This window comes from Nilaparvata lugens, chromosome 6 (assembly GCF_014356525.2).
Source record: "Nilaparvata lugens isolate BPH chromosome 6, ASM1435652v1, whole genome shotgun sequence".
In the NCBI taxonomy this organism is placed as follows: Eukaryota; Metazoa; Arthropoda; class Insecta; order Hemiptera; family Delphacidae; genus Nilaparvata; species Nilaparvata lugens.
This window is the reverse complement of record NC_052509.1, coordinates 40244131-40268790: the sequence shown is the minus strand read 5'-3', so window position 1 is coordinate 40268790 and position 24660 is coordinate 40244131. Positions and strand designations below refer to the sequence as shown.

Genomic DNA, 24660 nt, shown 5'->3' with positions numbered 1-24660 from the left:
CTTCAGTCTTGGATTGTAAATCAGTTCTTTTGATTGAATGAGCAACACAAATTTTTCATCATGACCACTGAATTTACACTTAAAACTACAAAAATGAATTTTCACCGACCACAACAACTACGGAAATGAATTCACACTGGCCACATCTATCGATTGTCTAATGATGACTGATATAAATGGTGCACGCTCTATCACTACCTCCGTAAACAAAGCCATAGTGCATTCTGGTGACGTCAGCACAGGTAGGGCACCTACACCAATAAAAAATGTGTTGATTTCAGCTGATCTATATCAGCTAGTGTTTTTATTGGTGTAGGAGCCCTACCTGTGCTGACGTTACCATCAACCACCTGTCTTGCACTATGGCTTTGTTTATGGAGGTAGTGGCTCTATTCGATTAGACGTGGAGGAAAGACACGCTTAGACATGTCTAGCTGCAATGACTAATCAGTGTTAGTTTCGTACAATGTGAAGTATTGTGATTACGTGTCTGATGATGTCTTGACTAACTGGTGTGTGCCTAGCTTAAGTACAGTATATTGTGAAGATTTAGCCATGTCATCTATTATTTTCTCCATTGAAAGTGCTAGAGACACTGTTTGCAGAGACACCGGACTTATCAAGGAGGTACCTTTATAAATCGTCTCCATATTTACAATATTAACATATATTACAACTTTTCTAATAATTAATTATAAGAAATCGGTCAACTGACGGAAAAATGGAATATGCAGTAGGCAATTTAGACGATGAATCGTCTCACAGACGATGGTGAGACGGAAAATGATTCTAAATAAGATGGGTTTGCTGGTGACAATGACAGGAGGTTGCTAATAATGTTTTCCTGAAAAGTGGATTCAATCAGGACCTCCTAAATACTGAATATATACTAAATACTAAATATTTAGGAGGTTCTGATTCAATGTTATAACTTGTTATGCCTATGCAGAATGTTAATGCTCACAAATCAGTTTCCGATCTCATACCAAAAGGAATACAAAAAAATTGACACTGTAGAGCGACACAAAAATGCACAAAAAATGCATACAATACAATAATTCATTGTACCTAATAAACTGAAAATTCGGTTAAAAAAATAACTAAAATAACTGATAGTTATGAATAATAGAAGTTTGAGATTGAAGAAATGTTTATGATGTAAATATTGTCTACAACTAAATAGTTGTTGATTTATTAGTTGATTAATTTTCATGATGATCAAAATAGTCCACAACTAAAATAGTTGACTAATCTGTAGCATAGAAAATAATAGTTATTTATGTATTGAGAGCGTAAAACTCGACTTTATCGCTGGAATCACATACACATTTTTTCTACAACTGCAGTATTGGACTCCAATAAAATAAAGTTTTATTTTAATAATTTATCCAATTAATTTTATAAATCAATTTAATAATAATAATAATAATTCTAATATTATCATAATAATTTATATTATTAGAATAAGATAAAACAAAGTATCGTTTGCAAAAGAAATCTGGTCGAAACGAGATTCGAACCTGGGTCCCACAGAGCAAGATCCAACGCTCCAGCTGCTCTCTACACTACCGTGAGTTGTTGATACTGAAGGCGAAAAAGTAGGAACATCAATTGCTGTATCTTCAAAGACGCTAGATAACAAAAAGTACTTCCAGGATGGAGTTGGTCTGCGGTTTTTTAAATTACAAAAAAACCGGAGGTCTTATCAAAAATCTGGTGTGGCGCACTCACACAACTTTCCTTGTCGTTATGAAAATTGATCACCTGACGCTAGTCGAATTAATTTATTTAACAACACAGACAAATTCATTATAGTGACCAACAAATAATGCTTGTTTCACTTTTTTACAAGCGATAAGAAATAAAAAGAGATGATATGCCTATAATTTGAAAATTGTTGAGGGCTAAACCAAAAACCTTGGATCATAGCAAGTTCAGAGTGAGCCTAGAGTGGGCTTGTGCACATGAGTTCACGGTGGGTTTGGTGTTGGGACTTGGGTTAGGCTTGGGGAGCCAAACTTAGAACAAGTCAAACAAGTGCCAACTTCGATCTCTAAACCAAGTCGAAACCAAGCCTTCAGACTTGTGTCCCTGAGTTTAAAACAAGCTTCGGGACTTGGGCAAATGGACTTGGAACGAGCTCCAAGCAAGCCCATTGTGCTGTTGGGGATTTAATTAATTGTGAATTGTGATAATTTCACAAAATTTATTTATTTTACTCATTTTTTCATATCTACAGTTAACTGTATTCTTTCTCCACCATTGCTTATAAAAATAACTACCATACACTTCATATATATATGATGAGAAAACATTGATTTATAATAGTATATTACGGTACAAGCACAGAAAGTTAGTGTTTACAGTATAAAGATAGTTTCATGGGCGAGGCTTGCCGAGCCCGGGAATATGTTATCCGAATACCGTAAACACCTTCCTGAGAGAGTCGCGTACAATATTTTTTGCCACACTACAGACGCCAAAAAGTTAGGCGGTTTTGTGGCTAGTGCGCTAATCAACAATAAATAATTGAATAAAAATGGTTGCGAACGAATGTTGAATTAGTTTGATTCAAAATTCGAACTGAAATAATGGCGACTTCAGATGAAGAAAGTTGACACTCGCCCGATCTAGAGGATGACTTATGTTCGTTCTGGGGCTGTGATCCCGAGATGCTGATTGGTCTGTTCTATTCAAGTCATCTCTAAGCTCCGCCCTGGCTTGGAATATCTATCCGAAAATCCGATACATTAGCTCCCAATGCTAAAGACCATTTCTCTTCCACCTTTCTTAGTTCCATGTTAGTGGCCGGAAAGGGTACTCTTTCCGGCCTTAGCCGGAAAGAAACCTGTTTCTTACGTCAGATGAGAGTCGTCTGCAAACAATGTCTTTCAGATCTACGTAGTGACTGGTAAACAGCTGCTTTCTGTGCAGTGTGGCGAAAATATTATTTTACTATTCATGAATGATACATAATTTATATATTTTATTTTTAAGTCATAATTTCTTCTGGAACTTCTGTCATATGGATTGGACATCAACACACATTCAGTAGGGAAAAAAGTGAGAATGTATATCTTTCTAAATATTGATAAGATAATATTATAATAATCAATGATATTATCTATAAGTCAATATTCTGGGATAGGTAATTGAACTAATTCTGTGAGAATCGCATGATATGTATTGAATTAAGAGTTGTATTGTTCTTTATAGGAGAGATCACTTATGGTGGAAGAGTAACTGATTACTGGGATCAGAGAACTTTGAAAACTATTCTCAAGTTTTTCTTCTCTCCAACAATTTTAGAGCCTGGTAAAATATAAAATATTTTCTACTAGTAAAAACGTATTTCTAAGAAAACTTACAATTCAAAGTAAAAGTCTTTTTGTCCATTTAAATTTATTCATTCGATATGATGAACCTATCATATGAAATACATTCATAAAATACTGTAGTTGAGATATACACTTGCCGTCTTAATTGTTCCTGTCTATGAGTTGCTTGAGGACCTCAATGCTATGCATGGTCTGACCTAACGCCATAACAATTTTACCTTAAGGTGAAATAAAAAGATGTTGTCAATTCCACAAAATTTATTTGAGTCCAAACTAGTTTCGATGCACTTGGCATCATCATCAGTGGTAGACTGATGATGCCAAGTGCATCGAAACTAGTTTGGACTCAAATAAATTTTGTGGAATTGACAACATCTTTTTATTTCACCTTAATATGGAGAAATTCCACAACATCTCTGTGCAAAGTGTTAACAATTTTACCTTGTGGCTTCATCAATGTACGCTACCAACTTACTTCTCTGAATTGAAACGCTGGATTGAATTACTAAAGACAAACTTATCAATATTTGGAAAGGACTCAACTATAGACTTGATGTGCTTCATGTGACAAATTGTAGTCGTACTGAACTTATATTTGAAATATAATTCATATTTGAGTGGAACAAATATTATAAAGACCTAAAACACTGATATTCATTGTTCATTCATACAGTTATACGGTACGTTCAATTAAAATATTGTTCAATTCAAACTGTACGTTATTAATTTTTATTCATCTCTTATTATTAATTGATACTAGTTTCTAGATACTAGATTGCGGTAATATCAATCAACAGTTGAACGCAAATAACAATAATTCTAAAATTTCTTACATAAATAAAAAACTTTCCTAGATTATATGTATTTTGGACTCAAAATTGGACGAAACTTATGAAGTGAAAAACATAACCTATTTTTGGACAATTTCTATCCATTTAGGGAAAGAAATAGTTTTGGGCTTTAAACGTATTGTTCCTTTTTCAATCATTCATAGTTGAGAATGATATTGTATCCATCAATGTATAAATAATTATAATTTTTATATCTATTAGGCAGTTCCTTGATTGAATTAATCTTGTTGCAGATTACAAGTATTCGAAATCAGGAACCTACTATTGTCCAGAAAGTGATGAATGCAATACACTTGAAAGCTACCGGACCTTTATTGAACAACTTCCCATCATTGAAGAGCCTGAAATTTTTGGAATGCATGAGAATGCAAATATTTCATTTCAAGTAAGTTTCCAATTGAATGTTGTAGGTAGTTATGTTATTAAGATGTGACGTCTTACAAAATGTTTTCACTGATATTTTTCTTTTTCATCGTCACTTGTTGGGCAGTCTGAAGCATTACACGTCTTTTATAATGGTATACTCTTTTTTCAGGCGAAAGAAACTCAAACAGTTCTATCGATGATATTGTCAGTGCAATCCAAGGAGGCAGTGTCCCTTGCAGGGAAGTCCAATGACGATATGGTGTATGAGTTAGCTGAAACTCTGGCTGGTAAACTGATTATAAAAATTGAAGAAGAAGATGCTCATCCCCATGTTATGAGAGTGAGTAGACTTATAGATCAATTAAGTTTTGCAGATTCAATCATACATTTATATTATTTACAGATATGTGTTGAATTTAATTGAATAATAATATTGAAGAATCATAATAAATTGAAGAATTTTTCTGTAATTTTAATGAACAAACGGTTATTTTCCAAATAAAAAATGGAAACAATTATCAATTCAACTCAGTTTTTGGCTTAGCTGGAATAAGTAGTCTTGAACTACAGCAACTTGCTCTCAAAAACGTTCAACAAAAAGGACTATTTGCAACAATAATACAAAAAAAGAAATTAATCAAAGAATTGTATCAAATTCAAATATTTTTACAATATCAAAAGAGAAAATAGCATCAACTGAGTACAATCTTTCCCTTATACTATTCAAATAATAATTATTTGTAGCATATTTCTTTCTTCTTATAAACTAATTATCAGTTCATGATAACATTATTTTTCATTACTATGATTCATATTTCTGAATTTTAGTTCACAATTATTGTGAACTGGAATCATCAGTTAATTGCAAAATATAATATAATTCACCTATAATTCTAACAATTTTAATTTAGCTATAACTTTTGTATTTCATTAGCGGTTGATTTTCAATGCATTAATTTACTCTGCAGCGTGACTCACAGGCGAGATTGGCACCGCTGACCACGGTTTTGAAACAAGAGATTGAAAGATTCAACAGCCTCCTAAAAGTTATTCATAGATCACTTTCTGAGTTGAAGAAAGCTATCAAAGGATTTGTTGTCATGAATGATGCTTTGGAAGGGATGCATATTTCTTTTTTGAACAATCAGGTAAATTGTCTCAATTTTTCAATAAATGGTGGATGGTGACAACCGTTATTTTTTCGAAATGGATATCTACCACTATATCATCTTCACAACTGCAAGAAAAGTCTATCATTTGTAGATATGATTCTGAGTAGCATCCAACATACAGTAATTCAATTATTTACTTAATCTCGTCCCAAATATGTCATATCATATTATGCTGCTGTTCATTTCTTGATGAAAATAATTTTTCGCCCCCACTTGGATGTAATGAGCTGCTTTTCGTGCGTCATATGGAGGCCGAAAATGATTGTTTTCTGACAAGGCCGATAAAATTTTTGCGGCCCTAGGGCTGTAATATAACCTTGAAGTCAGGTGATTCTGATTTGATGTGAACGTGTTTACAAAATAGTTTATGAAACGGAATCAGTTTATGCTTCTAGAATTGAATAAAGTATTTTGCAATAAGATACAATCATTTTATTTGGATGAATGAAATACAAATAAGATATTAAAAACTATTCAAATTTAATTTTCAGAGTATAGTAGAATCCGACCCCTAACCTCATAGTACTGCTTTTGCCACGAAACCTGGTGGATAATTTTGGAACTACTTGGGCAATTTCCTTGCTGCTGAACGTTTTACAAATACAGTAGTTTATTATGAAACAGAATTAGTTAATGCTTCTAGAATTGAATAAAGTATTCTGCAATAAGGCACTATCATTTTATTTGGATGAATGAAATACAAACAAGATGTATTATAAAAACTATTCAAATTCGATTTTCAGAGTAGGATAGGACTTCTAACCTCAACTTCCGATAACAAGCATTGTTGACATCCAGATTGTCCAAATTTCAAGTGCGCTAAAACAGCTGATCCAAAAAATTTCCATTATTTGTGTTTATTATTCAAGAATCAAAACATTCATAATAATATCATCTTATTGCCATTTGAAAGAATATGACAGAATAAAAAATTATAAACTCAACCTCCCACATTAAAACATAATTGAACATAATCTTTTCGGTTATTTAGACAAATTGAAATCCACCCAAACCCAGCTTAAGTACTGCGTTTACCACTAAACCTGGTGGATAATTTTGGAACTACTTAAAACAACCTATTTTTTCGGACATGTTATTCATTATCAAAATTTGGGAACAGAATAGTTTGTGCCATGCCTGTTGTTCTTTCCCGATATATTTATATGATATGTAATAATTGTATTCACTGAAAATGAAAAAAATTAAAATACTTGGAGAATTTCCTGATATTATGATTACCTCAGATTTGCTAGAGCTATGACCTTCCAGTTTTGCTTTCGGAAGTGCCTAATAAACAATTATTTTCATATATTTATTGTTTTATTTTTTTGTGTGGCGAAAAATAGCGTTCGCACCACGGGCAAAAATATTTTTCCGGCTCTCAATCTTTTCTAGTCCTCGGCCTAAGGCCTCGGACTTGAAAACCGATTTCGAGCCGGAAAAGTCTCATTTTCGGCCCTAGGTGCGAAATATACTATTGTAATTGTACAAAAATAATACAATTATTCAAATTATTATTTTCTTATATTAAACCATTATAATCTACGGTATATTTTATAGGTACCTGATATATTACTTTCAGCACTATTCTCATTTCAACGTTAATTTTTCTCTACAACATTTGAGTCAAATGTTTAATTTTAACGTAATTGAAAATATAGAACGACTTCATAAAATGTAATCTTGATTGATTTCAGTAAAAGTTACATTTTATATTTTTATTCATTTTGGTAAATCGTTTTCAGGTTCCTGAAATGTGGGCAAGGAAAGCATATCCATCGCTGAAAAGTTTAAGCTCTTGGATTCATGATTTGGAGCTTCGGCTGGATTTCATAACTGTAAGTTTCTTCATCCAGTTGGACCTTATTATCTGTATTTTCCTCTCATCATTACAAATTGATGGGATAATCATCTGGGATCAATTCCACTCTCAGAGCAAAATTTCTTATTTTATAGAATTAATGTTTTTTATTTTACGGGATATTGATTATTCCTTGCATGAGAATATTAATCCAGAATAATTCAGATTAACACTTTTTCTAATTCATTCATCAAACCAAAGAAAAAATATTGAACATTACTAGTATTGACTGAACAAATACTAATACATGCATATTAAATATGTATATCTAATAATTATATACGTATAAATACCTGCAATGAAATTCCTGTGTGCCGGTATGAGTTAGCAAAAGATTAACGAGGTTACTATCCCAAACTGAAATATTTAATAACAATTTTTTACAGGATTAACCAATTAAAAAACTTGAATATTTGAAGAACGATTTACTACACTTTTGCTCTTATGCTCATTCACTTTTCCATTATAATATAGAAGTATGCCTATGGGGAGCAGAGCAGCCTATGACACTCATTGAATAAAATCTGGTGTGGTAGGCCTACACTCACACAACTTTCCTTGCTCATTGATCTATAAGCCTCATTCTTAAACGAGGATAATCTAGGGGAATAACATTATGCCGATTGGCGGCTAAATAATTCTATTAAAACTACGATTATACTATTGTTATTGTTTTCAGAGAACATTTTCCTTTGTTTGAATTATGAAATTTGAGGATTTTTTAAAAGTTGTCAAAACAGCTGTTCTACAAATAAAATATCGACGTGTGTTCTTTTGAATAAACTGCTCTACCCACCTACATCAAGCACGAGAAGGAGGTTACAAAGTAAATTTCTCAAGAATGGGGTGGACCCCCTGTTAGTTTCTCAGGGAGGAGACTCATGCTAGTTAATAGCTGATATATAACTAGACAGGGTATGAATTTGAAAAAAAATCGGTCAAGTCATTTTTGAGAAAATCGTGAAAAACATGGTTTTTTAGTGATTATCCGCCATTTTTCTCAAGAATATTACGGAGCTCCTGCAATTTTCCCAGAAATGAGACTCATGTCAGTTGATAGGGCTTATAAATAGCTATCCAGGGTATAAATTTGAAGAAAATCGTTAGAGCCGTTTTCGAGAAAACCGTGAAAAACATGGTTTTTTTAGTCATTATCCACCATTTTTTCCGCCATTTTTAATTGAATTTTATTGAATTTCTTATTGTCGGATACTCATGGTATAAGGACCTTAAGTTTAAAATTTCAAGTCAATCGGTTAATTAGGAATGGAGTTATCGTGTTCACAGACACACACACACACACACACACACACACACACACACACACACACACACACACACACACACACAACACACACACACACACACACACACACACACACACACACACACACACACACACACACACACACACAGACCAACACCCAAAAATCATGTTTTTGGACTCAGGGGACCTTGAAACGTATAGAAAACATGAAATTAGGGTACCTTAAATCTTTTTGGAAAGCAACACTTTCCTTACCTATGGTAATAGGGCAAGGAAAGTAAAAAACGTATTATAATACAAAAGCATATTATTAGAGCTGCGCTTGGAAGACCCTCACTCTATCCTAGCAGACTAATATTTGAAGACATAGTTCTACCAAAGTTACGTCAAACTTATGTGACAATAATTCTTTTTATTAATTAAAATACACATCAATTTACCCATCGTACAATCCCTTATAATATACATTCAACAGACTATATGTGAAATTTGTATAAGTAAAATAGTGGACTGTATAAAGGGTTAATGTGTAGGTTATGAAATTTAGTGGGATACACAGAAACTAACAAAATCCACATATAAATTTGCAAGGAGGAGATTCCAATGTGCTTACATAATATCTATTGAATGAAAGCAAATTGGCATATACAGCAAATGGTAACTCAGGATTGAGATTGAAATAAAAAATACCAAATGAAAGGTTGAATATAATCACAACTTCAATTAAATTGTTTGTAATGCAAATAAATAATTAAGAGAACTTTGAGAAATTTAGAAAAGTGAATGGTTAAACCAAAATTAATCAACAGGCTTGATAAATAATGAGAAAAGACTGAATATTGAAAAATCACAATTAAATGCTCAATTAATAAGGAGCTCAGGTAACAAATACAATAGTAATTAAAATATTGTATCCAGCACAATTTGTAATGAAAAGTTTTAGAAGAATAAGAAAGTTGAAAATCAAACAAATGATGATCGATTACAAAACTTCAAAAGTTTTACAATGAATTAGAACAAATAAGCTGAACAACAGTAGTCGCAAAGTAAAAGTAATAATTGTTACATAAGACAAGACCTGCTAAGGTGCAAGGATCAAGAGACTAAACTGACACAAAGGAAACTAATAAAATACAATATTAGTGAAATACAAGTAAAAGAATGGTGCTAATTGCTTACTTGAATTTAAGCAATGACAAAATACTGGAGTGATGTTTAAACACTTTCAATTCTTTGAAATTTTTAAAGATTGAGTTACAACAATAAGACAATATGAACTTGGATGTTCAAGAGATTAAAACTTGATAGATAGCCAGAATAATCGAATGAGTTTGAGACTATTTAAACTTTTAGAAATCGAAATGAAAATACATTAATATGTAAATTAATAATTGAAAAATAAATAACAAGTTTTTTACTATGAATATTACTAATTATTATCAATTGTAAAACCGAAAGGATATAATCACCAATAGAAGATGAAGACTTCGAAATTAATGGAAAACACTCAATTAAAAAGATTCACTGAATGTTATTGATAGATTGAGACAAGTCTAGGAAGGGAGAACAAATATACTTTAAACTCAAAATATTCAATTTAGAAGAGATAGCACAAGATCTATAACCAAAGTGAATATCTTGCTACAATTGAAGTGATGTGAAAATATCAATATCATGATATTTAGAAAATCGAAAAGATTGAAATTTGAACCAAGAAAGAAAATGTTTAGAGAAAGGACTTAGCTCAGAAAGGTCGAAACAACAGCAGGCGAAGACGAGCAAAAGCGTGTCCGCAGAGGTGGTGCAGATCAGGATGAAACCCCACAAACCAAGTTTTTGGAGACCAGCAGGAATCCAAGACAACTCTAGGCTGACAACAGTGAAACCCTCACTGTTGTAAGAAACCGATGAAGCACCGACGAAGACCCTCCAAGGCTGATGGGGAGATGGAATCCAAATGTACGGTAGCAGAGTCTCCAGATTCGAGATGACGTGGTAGAAGAAACCGCTTCTTCAATGAGTAGCACTGCAAAGATCCAGAATTGCAAGCTAGATGCGAAATCCAAAAAATAAGATGAATTTAGATTGAAAACTGAATGAATGAAGAGGTCTCAACACTGATAGAAAAGTTCATGTACACTGCAAGGTTTGACGCACATGAAAACTTGTAGATGAAATAAATCACAAACTAATAAATTGATTTTGAATCGGTTAACGACAAGACGTGTAGCGCAAATTGATCTATTGAAATCAATGCTAACAGTAACCATAATTCATTAAATACTTGAAGTTTTGAAGAAAGATTTGGGACCTCGACATAGTTAATGAAAAGAACAGGAAGGAAGGTAGCTCAGACAAAAAAGCATGAAGGAAGTGACTATGTGACTCAAAAATACTGCCAACACATATATTGACGAGAATACTAATATAATGAAAGATAGTTAAAAATGATTACAAAAAATGAATATAGATTATTTATCTATAAGGATATCCAAAAGACAAAATTGAGACAAAACCGAAACCGCAAGTGGCAATGAAATCTTAACTTCAATACTAGTCCAGTCACTATATACATTGGTGCATGCAATTTATATTGTAGTTCTGATTTTTTAATATATTATTTGGGTACATAAGAGAAGTCCAGAACCAATTTCTTCATGCAAAATTTCCTTGTGCTAGATACAGAGTGGCCCAAAAACCTCGTATTTTCGGCTCATTTTCCAGTTTTCAGCTATTTCTGCCAAATCTCGTAATCGGACAGAAAAATTTGCTCCTACCTTTTTTCTAGATTATAAAATTCTGAATAAAATAACATTATTTGGAACTCTCTATCTCCAATGAGTACCGAGTTATGATTTTTCAAAAATGAGTGAAATTTGAAGAAAAAATCAATTTTGAAGAATTTTAGTTTTTGATCAACAATATCTTCCGATTGTTACCATATAAATGTATAATTCAAATCCATCTAGGCGAATTTTTGTGCTCTACAATCTGAGATCAGGTAGAGCGCTCCATCTCTTTTAGATTTCCAGGTACACCTAACAACAATGCTCCTTGTATTGTGAAAAACACCTCATTTTCAGCTTCAACCATCATCACCAACTACATTGTCCTCACATTGAAATTTCGCACAATGGACATAAGTTCATGAGATTATGTTCTATGAGAATCACCCGTTAGATGCACTTCATTTCAGTATTTCCTAGTGGAGAGGCGCGCTTAACCTCAAGGATCATTTAACAACAAGTTTTTTTCGATTCGCGATCTTTAATTTCGACTTTGTGAAAAATCCGGAAAACCAGTGAGTGAGGTGAACCCTTCAAAACAAGTTCTCTGTGTATCACACCTGCGATCTTCGAAGTTCAACCTGGCAGACCACGAAGACTCCTTCCACAAATAATTTGAGCCGGAAGTAAAACTACCATCAACTGTAAGTACAGATGTGAACATTTTCTTCACTTCATCTTCTACACTCATTCGACCGTCAAAATTAGACCCTGTGATCATGTCAATCAAATCTATCCCGAAATATTTGCTGGACTATATTCCAAAATTCTATGGAACTTCCAATTAAATTCCAAAATTTATCAAATCTCTCCAAGACATTTTCAATCTCCATTGTAACGATAAAATTGAACAATCACAACGCGAAGAAAATCATTGGCTGTTATTTACTGCCGCCCTCACAGTTTGGAAGGTGCTGCAGATGATGTTGTACAAAATTGTGAGTGTTCCAACTAAGCTGAACTTATTGAACTTTTAACAAAAAGCTTCTCTGATAAACGCACGGTCCCTGACCTAATAGCCGAAATTGCTGTAATGAAATCATTCCAATATGAATACCCCCTCGACTTCCTACAAAGACTCAGTGAAAAACGCACTTGAGTGGTGACCCGCTATAAGCTTCATGGTGTAACCGGGGATCTCCTGAGAAATCTTCTCGAACAACTCGATACAACTCTTGTCCGCACGCTCATTCACGGTGTTCATCCAACACTCGGAGCTCATCTTCAGGTATACAAACTCAAGAACTTGGACGACGCCCGCGATACCCTGCGCAGTGATTGTAGCATTGTTTTGAAACAATTAAAAAGTGCAGTGAGTGAAAAGCAAATCAATTCTCAGTTCCAACCGCGGAATTTCTTTCAACCGCAACCAGTGTTCAATCAATTCTGACAATTCTCTCCTTGGAATTTCCGCCAGCAACACTTCAATCAGAATCGGTTCCAGCAACCCTTCACTACTCAGAATCGGTTCCAACAACCTCATCAAATCCATTTTCAACAGCCTCAACATTTTAATTTTCAACAAAGTGTAGTTCCCTCTACCTCTACTTTTCAGCAGTCGCAATTTCAAAATTTCCAACCGAAATCTTTCAATAACAATTCTCGTAACTTTTCAAACTGAGCACGAAACATTCAACAGTCTCACAACTGGGACTCGCAGAATACTGTCTCCATGCGTACTGCTTCTACTAATATAAATACTAACAATTCGGCAAGAAACAATCCTTACCAGGATCTTCACTATCTCGATGAATCAAATGATGATATCAATCAAGTAAATGCATCGACTCGTATTCAATTGTTGCAGTCGCAACTCAACAATCTAACATCAGCTGTGAATGAAATGGCAGATCATTTTTTAGGGTGTGGCCCCAATCCGCCGGAAACCCCCCCAAACAGCTTGAATTGAATATTATTGATAAATCGCTACCCTATTTTGTCGATGATGTAAACAGAAAATGGTTTTTTGACACTGGATCGATGATGAATTATGTACATCCTGCAATTGTACCGCCAACTCTAACTAGATATAAGGAAAAATTTGTTGTAAAAACCCCGGCTGGTACAAGTGGTGGACATGAGTATATATTTTTTGTTTCATCCACATTATTTCCGAATCTTTCTAGAATTAAGATGTATATACATGAGATGTACATTAAGATGTATATGATTTTTCCGACAGGTACGATATTCTTTTAGGCAATGAAACAATGCAACAACTCAAGGCCCATGTAAATTATGAGACTAATACGTTAGATTATGGCAACGTATCAAAACCGTTATTATCTGTAACTAATTCTAGTAGAAAACAAATTGAATTGAAACCTGGATTTAATGTAATAACTATCCCAGTTAGGTCTATTCCCATTGTAGGACAGGGATTACTTAAATCTGTAAATAATTCTAACTATTGTATTGAAGAAGGTATAGTTGACATTGTTAATGGTGAATGTACTTGTATAGCTTTCTCTCATGAACTCATGACCATCAGTCCTGAACCCATGGAAATTGAGGAAGTAGAAACGATTCTTGACTCGCATAATGACTCAATGACCACACGTTCTGAAAATTTTGCATTGATAAAGAAATTGATCCATGAAACTTTACGAACTGACCACATGAATGACGAAGAAAAAAGAGAGATATTCGATTTAATTATCAAATTCCCTGCGATAATAAAGCTTGATAATATTCCTCTTGGTTCAACAAACTTATTAAAACATAAGATCAATACCTTAGATGACAATCCTGTGTACATACGAAACTATAGGTACCCCCAAATATTCAAGAAAGACGAACAAATCGAAATTGATAAACTGCTGCAAAATAAAATCATTCAACCCTCCAACTCTCCATACAATTCCCCAATATGGGTTGTTCCAAAAAAACTAGATGCTTTCTCAAAAAAGAAAATAAGAATGGTGATAGACTACAGGAAACTTAATGACAATACGATAGCTGATAAATATCCTTTACCAAACATTGAAGATCTTTTCGGTAAAATTGGGAGAGCCACTTATTTCTCCACAATAGATTTGTACTCAGGTTTCCATCAAATCGAAATGGACCCAGAATCTGTTCCTAAAACTGCTTTTTCAACGGAAGATGGTCACTACGAGTTTCTTAGGCTCCCTTTCGGGCTGAAAAATGCACCCCCATTCTTTCAAAGAAATATGAATATATTGTTTGCTAAAATGCCGAATGTATTAGTATATATGGATGATATAATAGTATTCTCTGACAACTTGGAAAAACATTTGAAACATTTAAAATCTGTTTTCAAGAAACTACAAAATCACAATCTCAAAATACAGCTTGACAAAACCGAATTTTTCAAAAGAGAATTGTTATACCTTGGCCACATTGTTTCAGAACGCGGTATTCAACCCAACCCAGCCAAATTGCAGGCCATAAAGGATTTTAAAATACCTTAAACCGAAAAACAAATCAAACAATTCTTAGGGTTAACAGGCTACTATAGGAAAATGATACAGAACTATGCAAAAATCGCAAAACCTCTGACTCAGGCATTGAAAAAGGATGTGAAGATCGATATTAATAATACAGAATATGTAAATGTATTTGAAAAATTGAAAACAATGTTACAGAACAGTCCAATATTACAACTCCTTGATTTCTCTAAACAGTTCATTGTCACGACTGACGCGAGCAATCATGCTATAGGAGGGGTATTATCCCAAGTTTTTGAAGGAAAAGATCTACCAGTAGCGTATGCTTCGCGAACTTTGAATAAACATGAGATCAATCTCTCCACCATAGAAAAAGAGTTATTGGCTATTGTCTGGTGCTGTAAATATTTCAGACCTTATTTATACGGACGGAAGTTTCTCCTTCAAACTGATCACAAGCCTCTCCAGTGGCTTCATAGCATCAAAGAACCGAACTCGAAACTCATTAGATGGAAACTATTATTAGAGGAATTTGATTTTGATATTATTTACATAAATGGGAAGACCAATTACGTAGCGGACGCTCTGTCTCGTCCTAATAATGTTAACATGATGGAAAATGAGGAAGATGCGTTTTTAGGTTTTGAAGATGGCTTTCGCGGGTTTGCGAATATTGCTACTGACCCCCACGAAACTGGTCTAGAAGATGGCTTTCACGGTTTTGATAATAGTACTCATGACCCTGATCATGAATACGATGACATTAACGTGGAAGAATTGCTGCGATTCAATACTCGTACTGAAGCTCCCTCCATAGACGTTAGTTCCCTTGATGAAATTCTCCAACAAATAGATAACCCTGCCGTAGGAACTGATAATGATGATATTATAGGTATTGATAATAGAAATGACGACGTTGTAAATAATGATGCTAATGAAAACATTGTGCGTGATATTGATTATGAAAATGTTGTAAATAATAATGAAAATGGTAATGAACGTGAAGATGATAATAACAGTTTAGCCACAATACACTCTCAAGAGAGTTCAAACGAGCAAGTAACTATTGCTGACGACGATAAGATTCTGAACATAACAAAAGAACATAACCAATTAGTACTTGAACGAGGTGACCAACCCCCTCGCTTGATTAAGATTTTTGATAAAAATAGATTGATTATTTATTTTAGGAATGCTAATGATTATGATGACATGAAAGACAAATGTATAGAGTATTTGAAACCGAATACAAAGTATGGAGTTTTCTGCTCGCGTGCCGGAGCCCTATACGATGAGTATGAACGGATTTTTAACATTTTCAAGAACGTACTACTAGAGACTTTTGATTCGATCAAACTTAAACGGTATAAAAGAATGAACTTAGATGTGACACAAAATGATGAACAAAAACAGGTGATCTCTAATTATCATGAGGGTAAAACATTCCACCGCGGTATCAATGAATCTTATAATCAAATACGACGTAAATATTACTGGTCATCAATGCTACAGGACGTGACTGGTTACATTAATAAATGTGCTGTTTGCTTAAAGGTTAAATATGACAGGAGACCCGTTCGAGTTGACTATAAAATCACACCCACTCCTGAAACACCGTTCGAAAAAATACAGATTGATTGCTTCCAATATGACAAAATAAAGTTTTTAACAATGACTGACTGTTTTTCCAAACGCTAACGGTTCATCCAATAAAAAGTTTGAACCAAGTCGATATCCAAGAATGCTTAAACGACTGTTTCTCTGCTTTCCCCATACCCAAAATTGTACAAATGGACAACGGACGTGAATTTGACAATGCAGGCCTACGTGATTTCCTGAGACTTTATGGCATTGAACCATATTACGTTACTCCCGGACACCCAGACTCGCAAGGTTGGGTAGAAAGGACTCATTCTACACTTATTGAAATTCTGAATGCCATTCAACTTGAAAATAAAACCAACACCACTGAAACTAATATGAAATTAGCGGTAATTGCCTTCAATAATACTCTAAACTCTACCTTGAAAATGTCTCCTATGGAAAAAACATATGGAATAAGTTATCGAATAACCCTTTTGTAAACGGAATAACAGAGAGATTAGTAACTGAACAACTGTCCCAACAGTATCTTGAACGAGTCAACCTAGTGCATGAAATGATTAAGAATAAAATTGAAGTAGAAATTGAATGTTAATCGTGAGAAGAATGTTGAAATTGAAAACGAGCCACACATAAAATCGACATTTAATAAGAAAACAAAACCGAAATTCATCAAAGTAAATTACGATACAACACAGCAATTAGCTAGGAATCCCAAAGCTATCCAAAAACGCCCTTTTAAATTGCACCCTAACAGAATGAAACGGCCTAAAAACCGGTAAAGGGTAAGAAAAAGGATTTATTTGTTACAGGACGTGATGGTACTGCCCCTAATTCTCCTGTTGCTGGTCCCAGCAACGTCTTATAAGATGGTAGATTTGAGCAGAACATCTGGCATTGCTCCAATCAAGATACATAATTCTCATGTCATTAATGAAACTTTTACCTATGTTCATAATATTAATACTAGTTATTTACGTTTAGAATTAAGTAATATTAAATATTGAAACATTTGTTGATTTTCTCGCTAAAAGAAATAATATTGATAAGAATCGCTTAAGTATGATGAAATTGAATTTGAAATACACTAAGAATAAATTGAATGATATTCAATCAGTTAATTATAGGCAGAAAAGAGGCCTTTTTAATGGTTTAGGATCCGCGATTTCGTGGATCACTGGGAATATGGATGCTAATGATGATAAGGAAAGATATGACAAAATTTTGCAGACAGTCCAATCTAATGAATATCATCTTAGTAACAATGTAGACGAGCAATTTGCTGTATGAAAGTAATCAGAGCGAATAATCTAAAAATCAGCAATTACTTTAATTCTTTGTTCAATGAATCCAACCGAATGGAAATGAATCAGAAATCCTCTTTGTTATTAGATTCGCTCCTGCTCCTGAATAATAAAATATCTGACATTGTAACTAGTCTCGAATTTTGTAAATTGAAAATACTCCATTCTTCTATTATTTCTCATGATGATATTTTTCTCCTACAAAAAAACTCAAATGTCAGCTTTATTTCAAATAAAATTAGTGTGTTATGGAAACTAAGCAAAGTACATTGTGGAATATATTTAAAGACCATATTTTATATTTTGTGGATGTACCGCTATTGTCATCTGTTTATGAAACGTTTTTTCTATTGTCTTATCCTTTCATTGTCGGTAACGAAATTTTAACAACTATTGCGTTGTTCAACTTCTTTTGTTCTTCGAAATGACAAATTATTTTCTGGAAATTGTGAACTCATTTATGATTTAGTGCAGTAAGCGAATTTAATGATATATGTATTGAGCAATTATTAAATGATAGGATTCTAGACGGATGTAGTAAGGTAGTTTTGAAAGACGGAGATTCTTTCATAAAATATGTAGAAATAGTTGATAGTTTTATATTATTTAATTTTAGTACATGTATGGTTCTGAATACTGATGTGAACAAGAATATTACTCTTTTTCTTAATAAGAAAACGCAATTGTTGAAAATTAATAGCTCAGAAACACTGATTGGTTACTACAAACCAAATATATTTTGGGAAAACGAAATTGTACTTCCAACTGAATTTGTAGAAAAAAAACGACTATCCAACTTTAACTTTGATCATGTAGCGTACTGCTAATATAAATTTTCAAAAACTTGATGTTCTAGATGAGTTACCTCTGACCGATAATCGAAACCTATGTATTATTCTATTGCTTATTTTTACTGTAATTTTATTGATTGTTATAATATTTCTCAAACGGCTGTTTATCTGGCACAAACTTTGTAACTTAATCTGTTGTAAATCTGAAGTTGAAAATGATACTGTGCAGCGTGAACCAGAACAAATTAATATGCCCCAGACTACCATGTACTTAGTTTATAATACTTTAAATATAATATATATTTTTTCTTTCTTTGAAGCTGAGGGCAGCTTCACTCTTAGGGGGGAGGAGTTACATCTGGTAACACCTAATATTATTGCTGACGCTGTATTCCATTGTAATGCTCGATCATAGTATTTTTAGTCAGTCGACTGCCAAACTTCACCGAGAGCACTTCTCTCTTTTTCGATATATATTTTATAATTATGTGTTTGAAAATAAAGTTTTCTTTTTAAAAAGGTGTTTGGTTATCCCAGAACTATAACTATAGAACTGCCAAAACCGTTAATATGAGAAAAATATCTATAATTTCCGAATTTTTTCAACAATCGAATCTAACTTTACGAACATATTTTTTCATGAATCCTTTACAGCAGAGGGAAGAGAAAATTCTATTGTACATTCCAAGATCGAGAGATGATTTTTATAATAAGGGGTTACCGAGATACATAGCTTTGAATATAGAAATTGGCCATTTTTGTGTATTGGAATATGGGCTTAAGTACACTCAACAATAAATTTTCCATTTTTCGACCGAATTTGACTTATGATGCATGATTTTGGACCGCCTTGAAAAGCCAAGAAGAATGAAGTGTAGTAAGATGAAATCTGAGCATTGTGTCAAAAGCTATAAGTGTTTGAAATTTTGATCCTTGAGGTTAAGCGCGCCTCTCCACTAGGAAATACTGAAATGAAGTGCATCTAACGGGTGATTCTCATAGAACATAATCTCATGAACTTATGTCCATTGTGCGAAATTTCAATGTGAGGACAATGTAGTTGGTGATGATGGTTGAAGCTGAAAATGAGGTGTTTTTCACAATACAAGGAGCATTGTTGTCAGGTGTACCTGGAAATCTAAAAGAGATGGAGCGCTCTACCTGATCTCAGATTGTAGAGCACAAAAATTCGCCTAGATGGATTTGAATTATACATTTATATGGTAACAATCGGAAGATATTGTTGATCAAAAACTAAAATTCTTCAAAATTGATTTTTTCTTCAAATTTCACTCATTTTTGAAAAATCATAACTCGGTACTCATTGGAGATAGAGAGTTCCAAATAATGTTATTTTATTCAGAATTTTATAATCTAGAAAAAAGGTAGGAGCAAATTTTTCTGTCAGATTACGAGATTTGGCAGAAATAGCTGAAAACTGGAAAATGAGCCGAAAATACGAGGTTTTTGGGCCACTCTGTATCTAGCACAAGGAAATTTTGCATGAAGAAATTGGTTCTGGACTTCTCTTATGTACCCAAATAATATATTAAAAAATCAGAACTACAATATAAATTGCAAGCTCACCCCCTTTTTTATGTCTATATTGACTGGACTATACAAAAGGCAGTGAGATGCAGACTCCAAAACACAACAACAGCTCACAGAAATCAAAATTGTCAACTCACCCAGGCAATGAATGCTCAAAAAAGGGTATAGGGGGAAAAGTTGGGAAGACAATTTTTGACCCCGCAGTTCTGTTTAGGGTAATAAAGAGGTAAACATATCAAAAGTCCCCACCCCTACCCCCTGTGCTAAGGGGGTGGGGGTTGTTTAAAGGTACCATTTTTTGGTTTCTCGCATAAAACTCGAAAACTATGTATCATAAGGACTTGAATGTCATATAACAAATTAAAGCTTATATAATTTCCCACAATATTCATTCCACAACTTTTTTTATATCTCCACTAGTATTCGAGATATCCGCTGTTTAAGGTGTGACATTTTTGGAAAAAACACGTTTGCCACCAATTTTTTTCTATTGAAATGAAATGAAAAAATTCTTTATTAGGCGGAGTTAGGACTTTTAAGTCCTCTCTACCACTAAACTTCTATTTTTGCTCTTTTAACTTTTTAAAAATCGACGGAAAAAACCAATGCTGATTATGAGTTTATAAGGCATTGAATTCTCTTCAGTTTGATGTATAATTTCACGCTTTTACGAATTTCCCTACACCTTTTGTAGCATCTTTAGTGTTGAGTGTGAAATCTCAATTTTTGCAACAATGAACCAATTGACAAAGGAATTTGGAGGAAATCTTTTAAACAAAATTTTTGACTTTTCAGTCGGTTAAACGCATTGTTCTCTAGATATGAGCGTGGAAGCAAAACGCTGCAAAATGCAACTTTTAAACCACCCTCATCCCCTTAGCACATGAGTTAGGAATGGGGACTTTTGATATGTTCTCCTGCTCCTAACAAAGCTGCAAAGTCAAAAGTTTTGTTTAAAAGATTCCCTTCAAATTCCTTTGTCAATTGGTCCATTGTGGCAAAAATTGAGATTTCACACTCAACACTAATAAAGATGCTACAAAAGGTGTAGGGAAATTCGTAAAAGCGTGAAATTATACATCAAATTGAAGAGAATTTAATGCCGTATAAGCTTATAATCAGCTTTGGTTTTTTTCCTTCGATTTTTAAAAAGTTAAAAAAGCAAAAATAGAAAAAAATTGGTGACAAACGTGTTTTTCCAAAAATGTCACACCTTCAAGAGCGGATATCTCGAAAACTAGTGGAGATATAAAAAAAGTTGTGGAATGAATATTGTGGGAAATTATATAAGCTTTAATTTGATATATGACATTCAAGTCCTTATGATACATAGTTTTTGAGTTTTATGCGAGAAATCAAAAAATGGTACCTTTAAACCACCCCCACCCCCTTAGCACAGGTGGTAGTGGTGGGGACTTTTGATATGTTTACCTCCTAACTACCCTAAACAGAACTGCGGGGTCAAAAATTGTCTTCTCAACTTTACCCTCTATAATCTTTCCTTGACTGGACTATAAAAACAAAATGAATGAGTAACCTAAAACTGAAAAACGGTGAGATTTAACACTATAGTAAATGCTTTCAATATTAATTTTACTTCATTGACATCTATTAAACACCAATTTGAATATCAGAGTCATTAACTAATAAATAAAATTCCAGTTACTTTATCGAGTATAAAATAACAAAAACCAAATTAAGATTAATAAAATTGTGGGTAAAACAAAACTATTATTTCAAAATTGAGAACTGAGTTAGATGAATCACCAATTTTGGCAATATTAATATTATTCATTACTGTGTAAAAATTATAAAAACTCGAAAATTATTATATTATTTTTCTGTGCATTTATATTTGGTTTATCAAGTACTTGGATTATTGATAAAATTAAACATCCATAGATTATCATCCACAGAATTTTCTCATTTGTACTGCTGTTATTAGATTTAAAAAAAATGTATTTCTTATTTTAAGAACTCGTGGCTGGAGCTCAAGGTTCCTTTTCCCAGTCACGCCAAAAACTATTGTATCTTAATTATTATTTTCATTTATAAAAATATTTCTTGTATTTGGCAAAATAAATGTTGATATCTAATAAGAATAAAAATCAAAAAAGGTTATAATCTAAAAAAATGAAACACTAATAAATGATTCAAAGAGAAGCTACAGAAAATAGGTATTTATTATTATTATTTTCATTTTATCACATTGCTACCGTATGTGAGTTTTTCATCAAAATCGGTCTATGATAAGACTGATGAATTTATCTGCTGCTAGGTTTAAGAATGCCCTAACCATTGATACAGTGTTGAGCATCACTGCCTTCTGCATCAAGTAGATCGTGTTTCTTGAGTCACCCAGAGGACTTGGGTTTGTAGTCACTTTTTTCCCCATCAATCCAACTGCAGGAATTGACCAGGACGATTTCCACTTTCTCTTGATGCCAGATATCCTTTATCTCAGCTGCCAGAGGGAGATACTTGGAAATCTTTCCACTATAGTAGTGATCCATGTTATGGCAGCATGGTATGCCTACATCTATTAAGACTGTTTCCCTGGTCAGCTTATCCATCAGGATTAAATCTGGCATGTTATGTGGAATCGTTCTGTCAGTTAGCACAAATCTGTCCCAACACAGCTTGTGAGTACTGTTTTCTATAATTGATATGATTATTATTATAGCAGAAAGAGATGAAAAGGAGGAGGAAAGAATAAGAAAATGGAGTAAATTGATGCAAACCGGACACTGTTTGGAAAATTTCGTCCTGAATTTTAGTTGTCTAAATGTATTTATTTATTCCATATAGTTTAACTTTTTGATTCTGTTGTTACTTCCAATGAATTCGGAAGGATTCAAATTTAAAAGTCTTCAAGTGAAAGGAAAAAGGGTGAAAAAATGAATATGATTATTTGAAGTTATGATATACTCGTATGAGATCCTGGTGGATAGGTTGGAGATTTAATATTACCAACAGTATGGTAATACCTCATTATTGTCTTGTAGTTTTTTATAAAATATACTGTTATAAAAAATACATAATATTGCAGAAGATGTGTTTCATTACGATTTCTTTATTCCATACATTCCTTAAGATTTTATTGTAACTGAGTTTTGCATTATAATGCATGAAATTGACTTACTTTTTTCAAGACTTGGTTGAAGTTTGGACCTCCACCGTCGTTCTGGTTGCCTGGCTTCTTTTTCCCACAAGGCTTCATGACAGGTTGCCTTCAGACTCACGCTCGAAAAAACAATTTTCCAATTGATCAGCTGATAGTCGACTTTACTGTGTGTCCAATTTTTATTGATCAAGAAGAAATAAAACTTGCTCATGATGAATCCAATGCGGAGGTAATAGAAAATAAAATAATTGTGATACTATTCCAGTTTAATATAGACTGTATATTTTGTTAGTACTACTGAATCTTATCAAAGACTAAAGTTTTTGAATTTGTCTTTACTATGCGTTCACTACTAGACAACACTGAACTCACAAGGAGGTTGAAGAGAACAAAGCCCTTCGAGTTGTTGAAGTGCTAGTGAAGTGAAAAAGTATACTAAATATAAGGGTAGTGAAAGAATTTGAAGTAGTGCAATTATAGATTGGAACTGTAGTCTTCACTGGAAGACTTTAGCAGTAAAAATTAATATTTTAGGATAAGAAATAAGAGAACAAAATTAATTTTTAGTCCTAGTGACTAGTTTTAATAGAAATAATAAAAAAAAGAAAAACTATGCGTTCATCCTACTGAATATCTTAGAAAATATCGATTTTTGAAAATACTTCCAAGTAAATTTATTCCAATAATAAATAAATTGATGAAGTAGCCTGTCTTACAATCCAATATTAATCAGAATTTTATAAAAATTAACATTCTGATGAGAAAACATTTCATAGGATAAAGCTTTTGCTGAGCATGCATACAAAATGAAAATATTATCTGGAAGCATTCCACACTAGGTACCTTGATATCAACAAATTCTACAGGAGCATGAATAAAGCGTTCATCAATATTGTTATTGCATTTAACCTATACATTTTTCTAATATCTTATTACTGTGCTTCTGGAAATTAGAAAATCCAAGTACCCTTTTTTAGAACTTCATTTTAACACTTACGACATGTTTCGGCAAATCAAAGCTATTTTCAAGTGAGTCAATGAAAAATAAAGTTAAAAAAGGGTAATTTGATTTTTCAATTTCCAGATAAATACGAGTAGCACTCACCAAGATTCACAATAATATTAAACGACAATCGAATTATAGTGCTATTGAATTCTGTCTTTGACTAATATTTTTGTGTAAAAGCGTTCATAGAATTTCTTCCAGCTATTTTCTCTGTTGCCAATATTTGCTCAG

General features: G+C 33.2%; 1 protein-coding gene across 1 annotated transcript in view; it reads left to right on the top strand.

Moving 5' to 3' along the window:
• The window catches only part of LOC111061278 (dynein heavy chain 6, axonemal-like), a 182765-nt gene that overhangs the window by 149847 nt on the left and 8258 nt on the right, over window positions 1-24660 (top strand). The window contains exons 64-69 of the mRNA XM_039430794.1: window positions 3217-3315; window positions 4423-4574; window positions 4725-4895; window positions 5524-5703; window positions 7473-7565; window positions 23452-23652. Coding sequence (XP_039286728.1) covers window positions 3217-3315; window positions 4423-4574; window positions 4725-4895; window positions 5524-5703; window positions 7473-7565; window positions 23452-23652 — 896 coding nt within the window. The remainder of the gene's footprint in view (window positions 1-3216; window positions 3316-4422; window positions 4575-4724; window positions 4896-5523; window positions 5704-7472; window positions 7566-23451; window positions 23653-24660) is intronic.